We start from the raw sequence: 15,711 nt of genomic DNA, 5'->3' as shown, positions 1-15,711 counted from the left end.
AATACAACGATACAGAACACTACCATAGTTGTTATCATGATACTATTCGGTACAGTACTGCAGCTGAGAGAAAGAGAAAGCTTGCAGAAGACGAAGCGAAATAATGGTAGATGAGGAAATCACTGGAGGAGGAGAAATGTGGAGGAAGAGACAGAAAGATGACAAAGCCAGTAAGAGCCAAACAATTAGTGTAACTCAGCATTCAAAGAGAACTGCTTCTAATTTATTTACTTGGAGAAATTGTATCAGCTTAAGATCCAGGAAAGATAAAAATAAAGAGAAGACATAAAAATTAAAAAAAGAAGTGCTATGCCTTGCAGTGTGCAGAGCTCTCATGCTCATGCCGAATGGAGGCTTTATTAGAAGCAACTATTGTTTACCGTGTAGCTATTAAAGATAATCACAATATTAATGGGTGGTGCTCCAATACTGCTGTCGAAATCAGCCTATGCCGCCATAGGCGATACTGACTGAAGAGCGCGCTGACTCAATACAGTGTGTACTCTGTGATTTGTTGTATTTAAGCAAAACAAATATGTGAGATATTGCAATTAAAATATGGTATTGGTGCACCACGTATAATACGTGCTCAAATTAAAGTAAGTGAAATATACATACTGATTGCTGTGGGGATTGAAAAAAGAGAAACAGAGAGAAATATATCAAATTTCAATTTCGAATTTACGTAGATCTGAGACAACAACAAGATAAAAGTTTGGAAATGTTCCAGTTGATCATTTTCAACATTTTGTTATTAATTTATCAAATTAGGATGTAAGAGTTGCAAAAATGTTCAAAAGCTCACTCTTTTCAGAGTAAAGAAAGAGTAATTAGTTACTACCTGCCTACTAATATTAGACTATGCATACTAACTACCAAAAGAAAAGCACTTTACTGTTTTTCTCAGGGTCCTGGATCATCTGATTGGCTTCGCTGACAGTCTCCTTCAGATCAGTGTAGTTGCGCTCTAGTCCACCAAGTCGCAGGTTCAAATCTCCAAGACGCTCCAGGACGTCGATGGCTGTGGCGTTAGCATCCGCTGCTACAGCCTTTGTGGCTGCTAGCCTAGCTGCTGTGTCTGTCAAAGGATGAAACATAAAAGATGTGTACTGTAACTGCCATAATTTACATTCATGTTGTGCAAACCCAAAATTTTAAACAAATATATACTTTACTGTTCAGTTTATTTACTATCATTTTTATGTGTTATTAAAGAAATAACAAGATAGCTCTTAGGTCAGATCTGGACTCTGTAAGTTCCACAAAGCAAACGTCTGGCATTAATTTGGTTTGATTATGGCATCACATTACATACATACACACGAGCACACACAGATATATGCTCTCTCAGTTCACGCTGCACAATAATTTTAAATTCATCACTTAGTATCAAGGATTATAGTTCTTAGACATCATGGTAAAAGAAAGTGAAACTTGGATGATTAAATGTGAATCCCTGCTCTGATCATGCTGGACGTGACCAGAAGTCTCCAGAATAAAAACACAGCTTGTTTTGATACAACACTTGCATAGGGTCAGTCTATGAACAGATTTTATTGTTTGAGACTGAAACTATAAAAGTATCACGCTGAATATTTGCTCTAAGCGGACGGTGACATCACACTAGGGAAATCCGGTAAAAATCTCTTTATTATTCATATTCATTTATTTTTAAGGCTAATGTTTCCATGTTGAACTGTTACTATTGCTACATTTGAGAGCTTTCTGTGTGTCGATCCAAACACAAACATGTGTAACACTTCAGTTCAGTAACTTTGCTATCGCCGCAGTGCATTTCCGAGTGCGTATCTGTGAGTACTGACATGTGTCAAGTTGAGTTTACCCGAGCAACTGACCTCTATCCGCACACTGATATTGATCCACTCTCTCTTTATCTTTCGCCCACACTTGTGTGTGCATGCACAGCCCCACACACACACAATGATGCAATCATACCGTTGGGGATGGCGTTGAGCGTTGCCATGGTTCCATTGACAGCTTTCAGCAGGTCTTTGGTTTTGTCTTTCGCTGCTTTAACTCTGCCCTTCAGCCCGGCCACACCAGCTGCATTCTCTACACACACACACACACAAAGTAAATGATGATGGTGGTTTGATTTGAAGCCAAGGCCGCCTGCTAATGAAATCACTTCCCTCACCTCCCTAATGGGAAAGAGTGACTGAGAAAAAGGCATAGAGAGGCAAATGTAGGACGACAGTGATATCAGATACACTGCTCTAAAATTGGAAGGCTTGTTTATATTGTATAAGGAACCTATTTCTTGCATTATATATAATATACATTTTGGATACACATACGCCGACAGTACCTTGGACCTCATTTTGAAGTTGTTTAGCTTGATCCAACAGTACATGACTCTTCTGCAGGGCATCTCGAGCTGCTTCCTTTACTGGGATCTCTGGACCTAAAGCCTGCATACAAGGAGCAACAGTGCAAATTGTGTGACTTAAAATGCTCTCAGAATAAAGTATTTTTGGGTTCACACACAAATTTTAAAAAAAAATGTAAAGGTGCAGTAATCTGCATACAGAGGTACCGACTGTAAGATCAAAGCATAACTACTTCGCATTGCTAAATGATCCTCTAAGAAAGGGATTCAAATTACTTAACTATTCATCACTTTGTTTCTCCGTGTTCAACCCTTTGAATCATTTTTTCATCCCTTTGCTTTTCACTTTTAGCCCTTTACATATTACTTGCCAAAGGAAAAGAAAAAATTAAGGCGGCGAAAAAAGCAAACGAGCCGCATGAGTCAACAAGAGAAGGGTAAAGTATCAGCAGAATTACGGTCAGACGAATGAACTGGCTCAGAGGAAATTAAAGTGAAAAAGGAGAGAAGAGGAAATACATGGAGAAAAAAAAAATTAAAGATGAAGGTGAACGTTTAAAAAAAAAGTAAAACGTGCGAGGGAAAAAGAAAAAAAAGAAGGAAAAAAAAGAAAGGGAATAGGAAACGGGACAAATTAAAAAATAAAAGAAGGAAAAAGGAAGAATTCAGGTGTGAGTCATGATAATGAGAAAGAGAGGGAAGGAAGAAGAGGGACAGAGCTGTGCTTTGATCCCTCAGCCATGACTAATGGAGAGCACAAGCTTACATTACTGTTACTGCATGCGACACACACACAAACACACACACACTATCTTTTGTGCTGAGAGAACACTTTCATGGTCCGGATTGCTAAACTGCTTGTGCTTGGTATCTACAGTAGCTGAATACAGGGCGAGTTACATACAGCATGTGTTTCCTTACGTGACAGTGCACGTCCTCTTACCAGTGCCAGCGCCTCGCTCGCCCTCTGTTTGGCTGCCTTTGCTTCCTTCTCTGCTGCATCAACACTCGCTTTAATGTTACTGTAGGCATTGAAGGCGGCTGTCGCATTGAAGGAAAGGTTTTTAGCTTCAGCCAAAATACTGTGAAGGGGGGGGGGGGGTGGGGGGGGGAGGAAGAAATGGACATTGATTTCCTGTTCTATTTGTTATACACACTTTGGTAAGCAGTTAAATTAAACTGGAAGTTATAATGAGAATTTCCAGAACTTTTCATGTCTCAACATTTACTGCCATTAGTTGGATTTTGGGTGGACTTGAGCATGATATATTCCAGCTTAACTGAACTGTGAAGCTGAGCGTGCAGTTGATGATGGTATGCTTTTAGCGCTTAAGAGTCGATTTGGATATTTAACTTACAGTTACATGAAACTGAATAAAAAGCTGTAACCAGCAAATGTTATTAAAAAAAACAACAACATGAAAGAAAGCAACATGAACCCGTTTTAAAATCACACTCGGCCTGAAGTAAATACTACCTGGGCCTACGTGTGTGCTTTTCTGTACTGTAAAAGTATACTCCCTTTACCCATCTAAAATGGCTGCAGAGTCGTTAAGTTGCTTGGCATGTTCCTCTGCATCCTGCACGCGATAAGCCAGGCGACCATCGCTCAAACCATAAGTGAGGTGACTGACTCTGTCATCCAGCCGGCCATGAAGAGCCCCGAGCTCACTCGCCATTTCCTCCAAGTCCTGTGAACAGAGAACAGAGACTCAGATCTACATAAAAGTGATTTTTAATGCTAATAAAACATAACAATAACATTATATGTGCCAAACTGAAATTTGTCTTTCTTGAAGACAAAAGCAATACAACTAACCTGAGGCAGAATATTCTAGAGTGGACAGAGGTTTAAAGTGTTACAGAGTACGAAAGGTTTATTTCCGTACCTCGATCTCTTTGTTGACGTTGTCAGAAAGCTGGTTCGCTTCACCCAGTAGACGTTCTCCTTCTCTAAGAACCTTCTGTGCTTCCTGTTTCACTCCGCTGACTGCAGATCGCTTCCTCTGCATTAAAAGAAAACAGGACCAGATTCAGATGGTGGGGTCAGGAGTTGGTGGTAAAAACATGAAAGCATGGATCCATCTGGCCTTACATCACTGGTTGAGGCTGGTGGTGGTGGTGTAATGTGTGTGGGGGTATGTTGTAGGCACACTTTGAGCCTCTTAGTACCAACCGAGCATCATTCAAACAGTACAGCCTCCCCAAATATTGTTGCAGGTCAAGTCCATCTCTTTACCCCAGTGTAGCCACATTCTGATGGCTGCTTCCAGTTGGATAATGTGCTATGTCGCAAAACCCAAATCATCTCAGACTGGTTTCATCACAATGAGCTTAATGACCTCCACAGTCACCAGATCTCAATCCAACAGAGAACCTCTGCGATGTGGTGGACTAGGAGATTTATATCATGGATGTGCAGCTGGCAATTCTGCAGCAGCTGTGTGATGCCATCGGGTTGATATGGACCAAAATCTCTAAGCAGTGTTTCTGGGTCGAATCTGTGCCACAAAGAATTAAGACAGTTCTGAGGGCAAAAGGGGTAGTGAGCCGTAACTAGCAAGGTGCATTTAATGAAATTGCTGTGAGACTATATTGATTGAGTGTGTCAGAGATAGAAGACTGTATAATCTTTCCTGTAGGATATGTAGGATAATCTATTCAATAAATGTTTGCTATTTTTTTCTGTTAGAGGTTATGCTCTTCTTGATGATTAATCACATGCACAAGGCTTCTCAACGAAATAAGATTAAGTGGCATCAATGATTTATAGATGGTGAATTTCAGTCTTTGGGATTATTAAGCATTTTTATTGTTTTTTCAGTTTAGGAGACAGAAACTAAAAGATTTAATTGTCTTATGTCTAAAGTCAGAAATAAAATACACTTATAACGTTATCGTTACTATCAGACGTTGGGTAACGTGTGGCCTCGTGCCTTTAACTTTGTGACCCAACTTCTTAAAGACTGGAACATGCTTATTGGTATGAGCATAAATTTGTGCACTGGTCTCTCTCAAGTGCATGGAAGGGTACAAAAATATGCAAACAGTCATTTTGGTGCTCTTTTCTGTAGCTATCCAGGCCACAGTAGAAAGTACAGAGCAAATGGGGAGTAACAAAGACATCACACAGCAGTGTTCATGTAGATGCTTCAGGTTCAGAGTCGGTTTTTATGAAATACTGCAGCTTCAGCACTTTAGAGTATACGGCAAATACAATGACAAGTAATTGTAATGACAACAGAAGGGTGTTTTTACAGAATCTACTGTCAATGTAAATGGTCTAAATGGTCTGTATTTGTATAGCGCTTTACTTGGTCCTAAGGACCCCAAAGCGCTTTAACTATACAGGGAGTGCAGAATTATTAGGCAAGTTGTATTTTTGAGGAAGTAGTTTTTAGTTTTAGCTATTTTAGGGGGATATCTGTGTGTGCAGGTGACTATTACTGTGCATAATTATTAGGCAACTTAACAAAAAACAAATATATACCCATTTCAATTATTTATTTTTACCAGTGAAACCAATATAACATCTCCACATTCACAAATATACATTTCTGACATTCAAAAACAAAACAAAAACAAATCAGCGACCAATATAGCCACCTTTCTTTGCAAGGACACTCAAAAGCCTGCCATCCATGGATTCTGTCAGTGTTTTGATCTGTTCACCATCAACATTGCGTGCAGCAGCAACCACAGCCTCCCAGACACTGTTCAGAGAGGTGTACTGTTTTCCCTCCTTGTAAATCTCACATTTGATGATGGACCACAGGTTCTCAATGGGGTTCAGATCAGGTGAACAAGGAGGCCATGTCATTAGTTTTCCTTCTTTTATACCCTTTCTTGCCAGCCATGCTGTGGAGTACTTGGATGCGTGTGATGGAGCATTGTCCTGCATGAAAATCATGTTTTTCTTGAAGGATGCAGACTTCTTCCTGTACCACTGCTTGAAGAAGGTGTCTTCCAGAAACTGGCAGTAGGACTGGGAGTTGAGCTTTACTCCATCCTCAACCCGAAAAGGCCCCACAAGCTCATCTTTGATGATACCAGCCCAAACCAGTACTCCACCTCCACCTTGCTTGCGTCTGAGTCGGACTGGAGCTCTCTGCCCTTTACCAATCCAGCCACGGGCCCATCCATCTGGCCCATCAAGACTCACTCTCATTTCATCAGTCCATAAAACCTTAGAAAAACCAGTCTTGAGATATTTCTTGGCCCAGTCTTGACGTTTCAGCTTGTGTGTCTTGTTCAGTGGTGGTCGTCTTTCAGCCTTTCTTACCTTGGCCATGTCTCTGAGTATTGCACACCTTGTGCTTTTGGGCACTCCAGTGATGTTGCAGCTCTGAAATATGGCCAAACTGGTGGCAAGTGGCATCTTGGCAGCTGCACGCTTGACTTTTCTCAGTTCATGGGCAGTTATTTGGCGCCTTGGTTTTTCCACACGCTTCTTGCGACCCTGTTGACCATTTTGAATGAAACGCTTGATTGTTCGATGATCACGCTTCAGAAGCTTTGCAATTTTGAGACTGCTGCATCCCTCTGCAAGATATCTCACTATTTTTGACTTTTCTGAGCCTGTCAAGTCCTTCTTTTGACCCATTTTGCCAAAGGAAAGGACGTTGCCTAATAATTATGCACACCTGATATAGGGTGTTGATGTCATTAGACCACACCCCTTCTCATTACAGAGATGCACATCACCTAATATGCTTAATTGGTAGTAGGCTTTCGAGCCTATACAGCTTGGAGTAAGACAACATGCATGAAGAGGATGATGTGGACAAAATACTCATTTGCCTAATAATTCTGCACTCCCTGTACACAATCATCCACCCATTCACACACTGGTGATGGCAAGCTACAGTGTAGCCACAGCCACCCTGGGGCGCACTGACAGAGGCGAGGCTGCCGGACACTGGCGCCACCGGCCACCACCAGTAGGCAATGGGTGAAGTGTCTTGCCCAAGGACACAACGACCGAGACTGTCGGAGCCGGGGCTCGAACCGGCAACCTTCCGATTACAAGACGAATGCCCAACTCTTGAGCCACGATCGACCCATCGTGTGATAGTTAAAGAGGCAAAGAGGCTTTGCTTACCACATTATGACAACATTTAACTAACTGACATCTCAAAATATCAGTTATACACAAAACACACAGTTTGGACACGAGGTCACAATGTAAACTCGTGCTTGTACCTCCAGGGCTGTGAGGTTAGCTTGGTTTTGGTAAGCCAGTGAGCCAGCCAGACTTGTCTGTCCCTGGGCAAAGATGAGCAGACCATGGGCATCCCTGAGCTTCTCCTCATGGTCCGAAAGCTTCTCTTTTATCTTAGAAAGAAGATAAGGAGGTGTTAAGCCATTCATTTAGTAAAACTGAAGACAAATAAGTAAAATTAATTGTCACCTCTGCCTTGAGGTCTTCAGTGGCCTGATGCGGTTTACCAAAGAGTCTTTGGACTTTCTGATACAACTCTTCTGCTAAACTGAATGGAAAAAGAGGAGAGAGAGAGAGACTGGATTATTTCCATTAAATCCCACAGTGTTACTGCACAGTGTCATACATGACTTAGTAGAACAGTGGATTAAAGTGTCACATGCGAATACTAGAATCCACAGAAGAGACAAGAGGATGGGAGTTACTGCCATGTGTGAAAGACCCTCTGCTAGTCTGAAGACAATAATCACTCCATATGACTGAACACTGAAATGTGGGTCTGAAATTAGCAGCGTTTGTCTATTGACCCCTCAGGCTAAGATAGATTAAATTGCAGCAATGTAAAACATTGCAAATATCACTCTAACATGCGTGTCTGTGTGGGTGAGGGGGTAAAGCAACACGTGGTAATATACACTGCAGCAGAATTTGCTATATAAGTAACAGCAATAAATAAAACTGGAAGAAAACGAGATTCTAAAAGATAACTAAAACCTAACAACCGAGCCTCATCAGGCTGCCTGTCTGAGAAATACTCCGAGGCATAAATTTTGCATTCAACTTGCTGCCACAAATATCCAGAGCCAACAATCCAGAGACTTTGTTTAATATAAAAGGAATTTTAAGCTGTCATCAGGCTTTGTTTAAGGGACATTTCATTAAAATTTAATAGTTTTGTTGTGCTGTTCTCATTCTAAGTGCAGTACACACTGAGTATCTAACATGGGATGGATCATTTGCAAATGTATTTATGTATAATGTTTGTGTTTGGCTTTTACAGAACAATCCATTTTCTCTTTTTACAGCATCAGGCTCAGCAAGGCTGAGAGTGGGGAGGTGACAATAGTCATTTTCCTCAATGGGAAAGGCAGACTCAGACACTCCATGTGCATTCTAGGCTATGAAATGAAATGAAAACAGCAGTAGAAGCAAGTGAGTGCATGGCTTTCAGGTGAGCAGTGTGGTACCAGGCATCCAGCAAATGAAAGAGCAGAGCACTGATTGCTTAGAGAGCCAGTATACTCCATCAGAAATACTTCATAGGTGTTCAAACAGTCTACCGCCACATATTTCCAAAGACAAAATTGGATGGGAGAGTACAATCTCTGAAACTTATGTTGCAACATTCATGGCCGTCGCATACACGGCCAGCTGTATGAAGGTGAGAAAGTTGGCCGAGTGTAAACTTTCTCAAGCCCTTGTTTCAGCCTTTATATGAATTTAGGGGGCTTTTTGCATAACGCAGTGCATCATCATGAATGTTTCCAGAAAAGACTTCTCAAAATGAAAAACTTGAAAAGGAAAACTAGCCAGTGGGCAGCAATGATTGTTTTGCAACAACCAAGACATTGAGCATTTTCAACATGGACATCTTGTCATGTTGAAGACACCTAAAAGTCACCACTTCACATTTTGGGTGGCTTGTAGCAAATATTCTCTTGCTTAGCTGGCTCGGGGCATCAGAGGATGTGTACATAGGGGACAGACTCAAGGGAAAACGTTCACAGAGCACCAATCTGACATACTGTGAAACTCTGTCTTTAGTTTCAAAGGCTGCAGGCGCTTTCACTGCAAATTGTGGTGTTTTCGACTCTTGTTTGTAGCCACAAGTTTTCTCAGCAATCCTCAGGCCCAACAAGAAGACTGGGTCACCCGGCGTATTTTGAGGAGACTTCTGCTCCAAGGTGTGAATCACAGAATGCATGCCAATGAGAGCTCATAAGAACATGTAACACATGGATAACACAAACTCGTGTGAAATCCTGTCTCAACAAAGATAAAGCACCGTTTATGTGCAGGAACACTCTACCTTTTTTAACATTGTGCTACAAATTTTGTTAAAACCACTTCTTTAACTGAGAGATGAAGCAAGTAAAAGTTGGAATTCTAAATACTTTTCAGCTTAACTTTGTCTGCCTACACTGATCTTATTGCACAGAACACTTGATTGTGCGATTTGCCCACCAGCATGCACCTTAACCATCAATTATACCGTTTATTTCAATTCAATTCAGTTTCATTTACAGAGCCCTGAATTACAGTGCAACCTTTTTCTGAGTTATGTCATTCACCTCTGGACACCCATATTGTTCAGTAAACATGACATGAAAACTAACTTGTCTGAATTTACTTTATTTAATCCCCCATCCAGATTTGAATGCAGCTTTTACTTATTGCCATGATGTGAACTTTTAGAAAGCAGAAATACTTTCAAACAGTTTAGTAGCCATATGCTTACCAGTGAGTCCTGTAATGAGTGCAATTTTCACCTTCAGCATTAAAAAGGACTACAAGGATCTAGTGTCCTCCAGTTAAGAGTACTCAGAGGACAATTTCATATAATTTTAGGGACATATGGAAGGTAATGATTTGATCTGATGAAAATTTAATGAACCCTGTGGAGAATAGCAAGAGAAAGTCAAAGTTAAAAAAATATAACAGGCGCCTCTAACAATTAATTATTACAACATCATTATATACTAATGCTGCATGTGAATGAAAGTAACATTTGCAGCACACTGCAAAGTTTTTGAACTCTGGCATATCTAGATGAAATATAAACAGTATGCATAATTGTGCCAGCTTTGCTCATTTTAGCACTTGTTTTTTGCTAGCGTTTTCTTTGCTCCCCTCAGGGTTCAGTGAAATAATGCACTGTGAACTGACAGGCAAGTCACTGAATAGCAGTGGCAACTTTTCTTTGTCTCTGTTTTTCCTCATATGTTATCCCATCACAACTCGCTGTCCATCTGTTAGCTGTTCCCCTGTCCCTCTGTGACTTTTCTTCTCACTACCTGTTCTTTGTATGGCTGTGTCTCTCTCCGCTTCTGCCCCCGCAGTGATACTTTTAATTAACTCATCGTCCTTGTCAACATTTACTGCTCAAAGAGACAGACAAAGAGAGGGAGCAAAGGAGGGAAGACGGGAACAGATTACTAATTCCATCAAATGCATTGAGAGAGACAGAGAAAGTGTGGGAACGCAAAGGGGGAAACATCAACAGGGCTTTAGGACACATAGCAATCAGATCTCTGTAAGTGGGAGTGGTTTACATCTGATACCCAATGTCCAAAAAAAGAAAGAAATCAATCACAAAGGAATGATGGGTTTGCTTAATTTAACCTCTACATATTACCTAACAATTTTCCAAATACTCAGTGCAGTGTTGTTTTACAAATGAAGGTGATTTTCTTTTATTCCCGGCATTCACGGAAAGTTCCATAAACAATTAGAATCTAAATGAAACTAGTTTCTAACTCTTGAAAATATCAAGTCTGACATCATTTGCAGTTTACTTTATCAATACAGATGCAGAATTTTCTTTATTTAAATGGCCAGAAACAAACATAGTGCATTTACAAAGTAATTACACACAAGTTTAATTTTTTTCAAACTAATTTACCGCAAACCATAAGTAGAAATGTCCACTTTGTGACAATACAAAAGGTGATTTTGCAAAAAGCGAATGCGTTTCTTACTTCCTGCCTTCTGCACACTCTACCCAGGCAGCAACCTTGCTAAAATCAAACCGAGTATTTACAAGTGAGAGAAAATCTCTGAAGCAGAGTGTTTTGTACACATTGGAACAATGTCCTGGCACCACTCACAATTTCATGAGTAAAAACAGCTCAAAGTAAATGCAAAGTCTTGAACAAGTGAGAGCAAAATAACTGGTAGGTGGAATCCTGGAGTCACATCAAACAAATGTGTTGATTTCTTTCATCTGCATTCTTTTATCTCTTTATTATCACTAAATTTAGAAACATCATGTTTCAAAGTGATGCTGAAAAGCGAGTTTGTAAATTAAATAAGCATTCAGAATATTTAAACTGTACTATTATAATCCAATATTACCAGATTGTTCAGAAAACCCTTCAGTTGATCCAAAATGCTGCAGCAAGATAATATTTCCCAGATGGTGGCATCTCTCTTTGGCTTCCGGTTAAATCAAGAATTGAATTAAAATCATTCTCCTCACATTTTCGGGGTGGCTGTAGCTCAGGTGGTAGAGCAGGTCATCTACTAATCAGAAAGTTGGTGGTTTGATCCCTGGCTGCTCTAGTCTGCATGCCAAATATCCTTGGGCGAGATACTAACCCCAAGTTGCTCTCCAATGCTTCCATCTGAGTGTGAATGTGTTTGAATGTTAGACAGAAAGCGCTTAAGCACAGAAAAAAGTGCTTGAATGAATGGGTGATGTATAATGTTGTATAAAGCGCTTTGAGTGCTCAAGTAGAGTAAAAGTGCTATATAAGAACCATCCCATTTACTGTAGAAAGTCCGCTCATATCTTCCTCAATCAGGCCTCCTCATATCTTAAAGAGCCAGTAGTACTATATTATCTTAATAGAGCATTTTGTGGTTCATATTGTATTTAAAAGCAGAATGGGAGGCTGAGCCTTCGGCTATCACAGACTTAAGAATTTGGTAGACAGACTTAAGATTAGACTTTAAACTTTGGCCTTTTGATAAAGCTTATACTTTTGGCTTTATCACATGACCCTCAGCATCCCTTGGTTATGCTGATATAGGTTCAGGCTGCTGCAGGACTTGTGATGTACTGAGCACTTCATCTCCACTCACCTCAATTTATTCTTTGTGTGTTTACATGGCACTGTTGTGTCTTCTCTCTCCCACATGGACTTTTTCGTCTTGTCTCCCCCTGTTCTCCTTTCTTCATTTCGCTTCACCCTCACCCCCCCCAACATGTCACAGCAGGTGGTTGCTTCTATCTGAATCTGCTTCTGCTGGAGGTTTCTTCCTGATAAAAGGCAGTTTTTCCTTCCCACCATCACCCAATGCTTGATCATAGATTTATTTGTCTGGTTGATGTGATTTCCACTGTTACACTAGGTTTTTTTCTTTCCACTATAAAGCACCTAGAGATAACAGTTGTGATTTGAATCTACAAATTTTACAAAAAATAAAATAAAAATAATGAAGACAGCGAGAAAGAGAAACATCAAGCATCCTCAAAAAGTGCCCATAGCATGGATGCTCACTTTTTCTCTTGTACTCAGACATGACTGTTAGCATATTTTATCTCTGTATATTACCACCTTATGGTTTGCACACACTCCGTAGCATATGTCTAAAACAATGGCTGGTCTGTTTACTTAGTTTTCCTTTTGTGTGTGTGTGTGTGTGTGTGTGTGTGTGTGTGTGTGTGTGTGTGATAGAAAAACATGACCTCTGTACATATGTGTTCATGTGTTTCCATACTTGTTTTCCTCCTCTGCAATAACTTTCTTCCCTCCCAGCTGTCGTTGCCTCATCTCATGCAGCATAGCCTGGATCTCCTCCTTCATCTCGCTCAGGCTTTTTTCTGGAGTTCCACCTCTCCGTGAAAGAGACTGATTCAACTCAGCAGCCTTTGATTCGAGGTCTGGAGACAAAGACACAACGTGAAAGTAGTCTGAATCTAGAACACGGCAGGTGGACAGACTCAATTCATGCAGTCACAGTTTTACAAGCATTTCAGATTCACTTAAATTTCCTCAGGGTTAATAATGAACTTTTATATTTTAAATATATATAGGTATTATCAAGTTCAGATGTTTTTATTTTAGTCACCTTAACAGTTCTGCTTAGCTTCACTAACAAACCTTTCAGCAACCAAGAGCAGAAGAACTTCAAAACAAGCTTTGAAACACACCACTGACACGTAATCATCTTATGAAATCAGTTTATACACTGGCCAGCAATTCCTGTAACGACATATTCACTTTATATTTTAGCTCAGTTTTATTTTTTACTCTCTCCTGGGAAAATAATCTGGGTATTTTCAGTTGTTAGATGATCAAATTTAGTTTAAAAACAACATTAACACACCAGAGCTTGGTGCATGAAAGGGAGAGTCTAATCTATTTATCAGAGCTAAAGATTTCTCTGTCAGTTCTTTGTGGGTTTGTCACCATGATCAGCTTCTTTGACAATTTTCAGTAGTTAGTCTGTTATATACAAGACAAACAGCCAAGAGGGTCAATCTCCTTTTAGTGTATAGGCAATATACAGCCCAACTGTGTAAGCAAAAATAACTCCATAAAGATGGATAAAAACATGAAAAAAAATGTCCTATTTAGTAGGGCTGTTCGATATAACGATATATATCGGATGATGATATAAAAACGTCTATCGTTTCATTTTACGCTATAGTTTGTTTCGTGGTGTCGCAAAATAAACTGTTTACGGCAATATTTTTTCATCGTTTTGATGGTCACTGTAGTGGTTATATTAATTTCTTAAAGTTCTCTCTTTCTCTTATATTTAATATAACCACACTACAGACGGACAAGCGCCTGTTTTTATGCGTTGTGGTTAGCAACAACGAAGGTAACAGCATCGCGTGTCCACTTGTTTATGTTCCACATAAACCTTTCACAATAAAGCTCAAGATTAGTGAGGTGCGATACCACTGATTTTCTTTCCAATCCGATACCAAGTAATATTCAGGGTGGTATCGACAATACTGATCCGATACTGATACTTTGTACAAAAACTTATTTTATTTATTGTATCTCAAATTATAGCATCATTATGATTACAGGACATCAGATTACTTGTTCTTATCACTTAATAATGCAGAGTTCATCATATAGAAATAAAAAAACTGAAGTTGTGCGCTATTTGAACACCTTGCCTGCCTGCAGCACTAAAGGACTCTGTGAGAGACGTCTGTCTCGCCCTAGCAGCACCTGTCCCTCTCCTCCTCTTCAGTCTCAACATACGCTCGTCATATTCTGTGATATGATTTACTCTGAGGTGTTTGACAAGGTTAGTGATGTTGCCACAACCGTACATCCCAACCCTCCCGATTTTTCCGGGAGAATACCGAATTTCAGTGCCCCTCCCGAAAATCTCCCGGAGCCACCATTCTCCCGAATTTCTCCCGATTTTCCACCCGGACAACAAAATTGAAAAACCATATTGCAGAATTCATAGCGCGGCCCAGCCAATTCCAGTTTCCAACAATGGCGGCAGCTACTTGGTTTTAATATTACTCTTATTTCTCTTTCTTGGTCGCAAAAAAACTTTTAACATATTTTCAGGTGAGAATGTAGCTGTGTAAACTTCGAATATCGTCTTCAAACCCCCGCGGTCTTTCGCTACTCGGGTTAAACATGATATATAAGTCACTTTGATAACTTAAAAATGTTATTGTTTGGCTTTTTCAGTGTTTTATTTGTTCGTGAGTAAATCGGTTTGGCTGAGATTAAAGTTATTAGATTAAATTAAATTAAATTTAACTTTATTAATCCCTTGGGAGGGTTCCTCTGGGGTTTTCATACAGCGGAATAAACGTCAAACAGAAAACGATTAAACAGAAGTGTGAGACGATCGAGTGTTTACGCCAGCGCCCGGTTATATTTTAGATAGCAAGGAGCAGACGGCAGTTTCACTCCACCGAGGGAGCTCGTGACGTACTACCCGGCTTTCTTTAGACCACGAAGGCCGGGTCCTCAGGTGGAAGCAGCCTCTGAATTTGGACACCCCCGCTGTTTCCGGGTCGGCCAATAATAACGGTGACATTTAACGTATTTTATCCGATAAATAAACACTGTAAAATGTATCCCCCCCCCCCCCAACAGCCGTTTTGCACGTCTCCCTAGTATAGCCACAACACCTCACTCTTAGAGCACTTTTTTGCCACATGTATCGCAAACCACGTCTCAGCTGTTTGTGGAGGTAAAATAAGTCCACACATGACTCCAATTAGGCTCAGCCATTGTTGTGAGTATGCATGCCAAGGGGCTGCGAGACATTTATACAGCCGTATTTCGCACATGACTATGAAAGGCGGAAGAGGAAGTAGTTCCTTTGAATGTAGACAATCGAATGATATAGTTTCTTTCCACTGTGTTCCTGTTAGTGATAAACTACAAATTTACTCGAAATGACTAAAATATCGATATTTTAATGT

General features: G+C 40.2%; 1 protein-coding gene across 10 annotated transcripts in view; it reads right to left on the bottom strand.

Annotated features, from left to right (window-relative positions):
* lama2 (laminin, alpha 2) overlaps positions 1–15,711 on the bottom strand; it is a 212,298-nt gene that overhangs the window by 31,080 nt on the left and 165,507 nt on the right. For 6 of the 10 annotated variants that reach the window (XM_040018526.1, XM_040018531.1, XM_040018528.1 and 3 more), the window contains 10 exons: positions 13,014–13,176; positions 7,761–7,839; positions 7,553–7,684; positions 4,240–4,356; positions 3,878–4,041; positions 3,294–3,432; positions 2,330–2,432; positions 1,957–2,073; positions 896–1,078; positions 619–624 (listed from right to left, as the gene is read on the bottom strand). In XM_040018526.1, coding sequence (XP_039874460.1) covers positions 619–624; positions 896–1,078; positions 1,957–2,073; positions 2,330–2,432; positions 3,294–3,432; positions 3,878–4,041; positions 4,240–4,356; positions 7,553–7,684; positions 7,761–7,839; positions 13,014–13,176 — 1,203 coding nt within the window. The remainder of the gene's footprint in view (positions 1–618; positions 625–895; positions 1,079–1,956; positions 2,074–2,329; positions 2,433–3,293; positions 3,433–3,877; positions 4,042–4,239; positions 4,357–7,552; positions 7,685–7,760; positions 7,840–13,013; positions 13,177–15,711) is intronic. The other 4 variants (XM_040018527.1, XM_040018529.1, XM_040018535.1 and 1 more) reach the window with 1 other exon arrangement.

Source organism: Simochromis diagramma, unplaced genomic scaffold (genome assembly GCF_900408965.1).
Source record: "Simochromis diagramma unplaced genomic scaffold, fSimDia1.1 OVJJ01000802.1, whole genome shotgun sequence".
NCBI lineage: Eukaryota > Metazoa > Chordata > Actinopteri > Cichliformes > Cichlidae > Simochromis > Simochromis diagramma.
The sequence above is the reverse complement of the archived record's forward strand: the minus strand, read 5'-3'. Positions and strand labels throughout refer to the sequence as shown.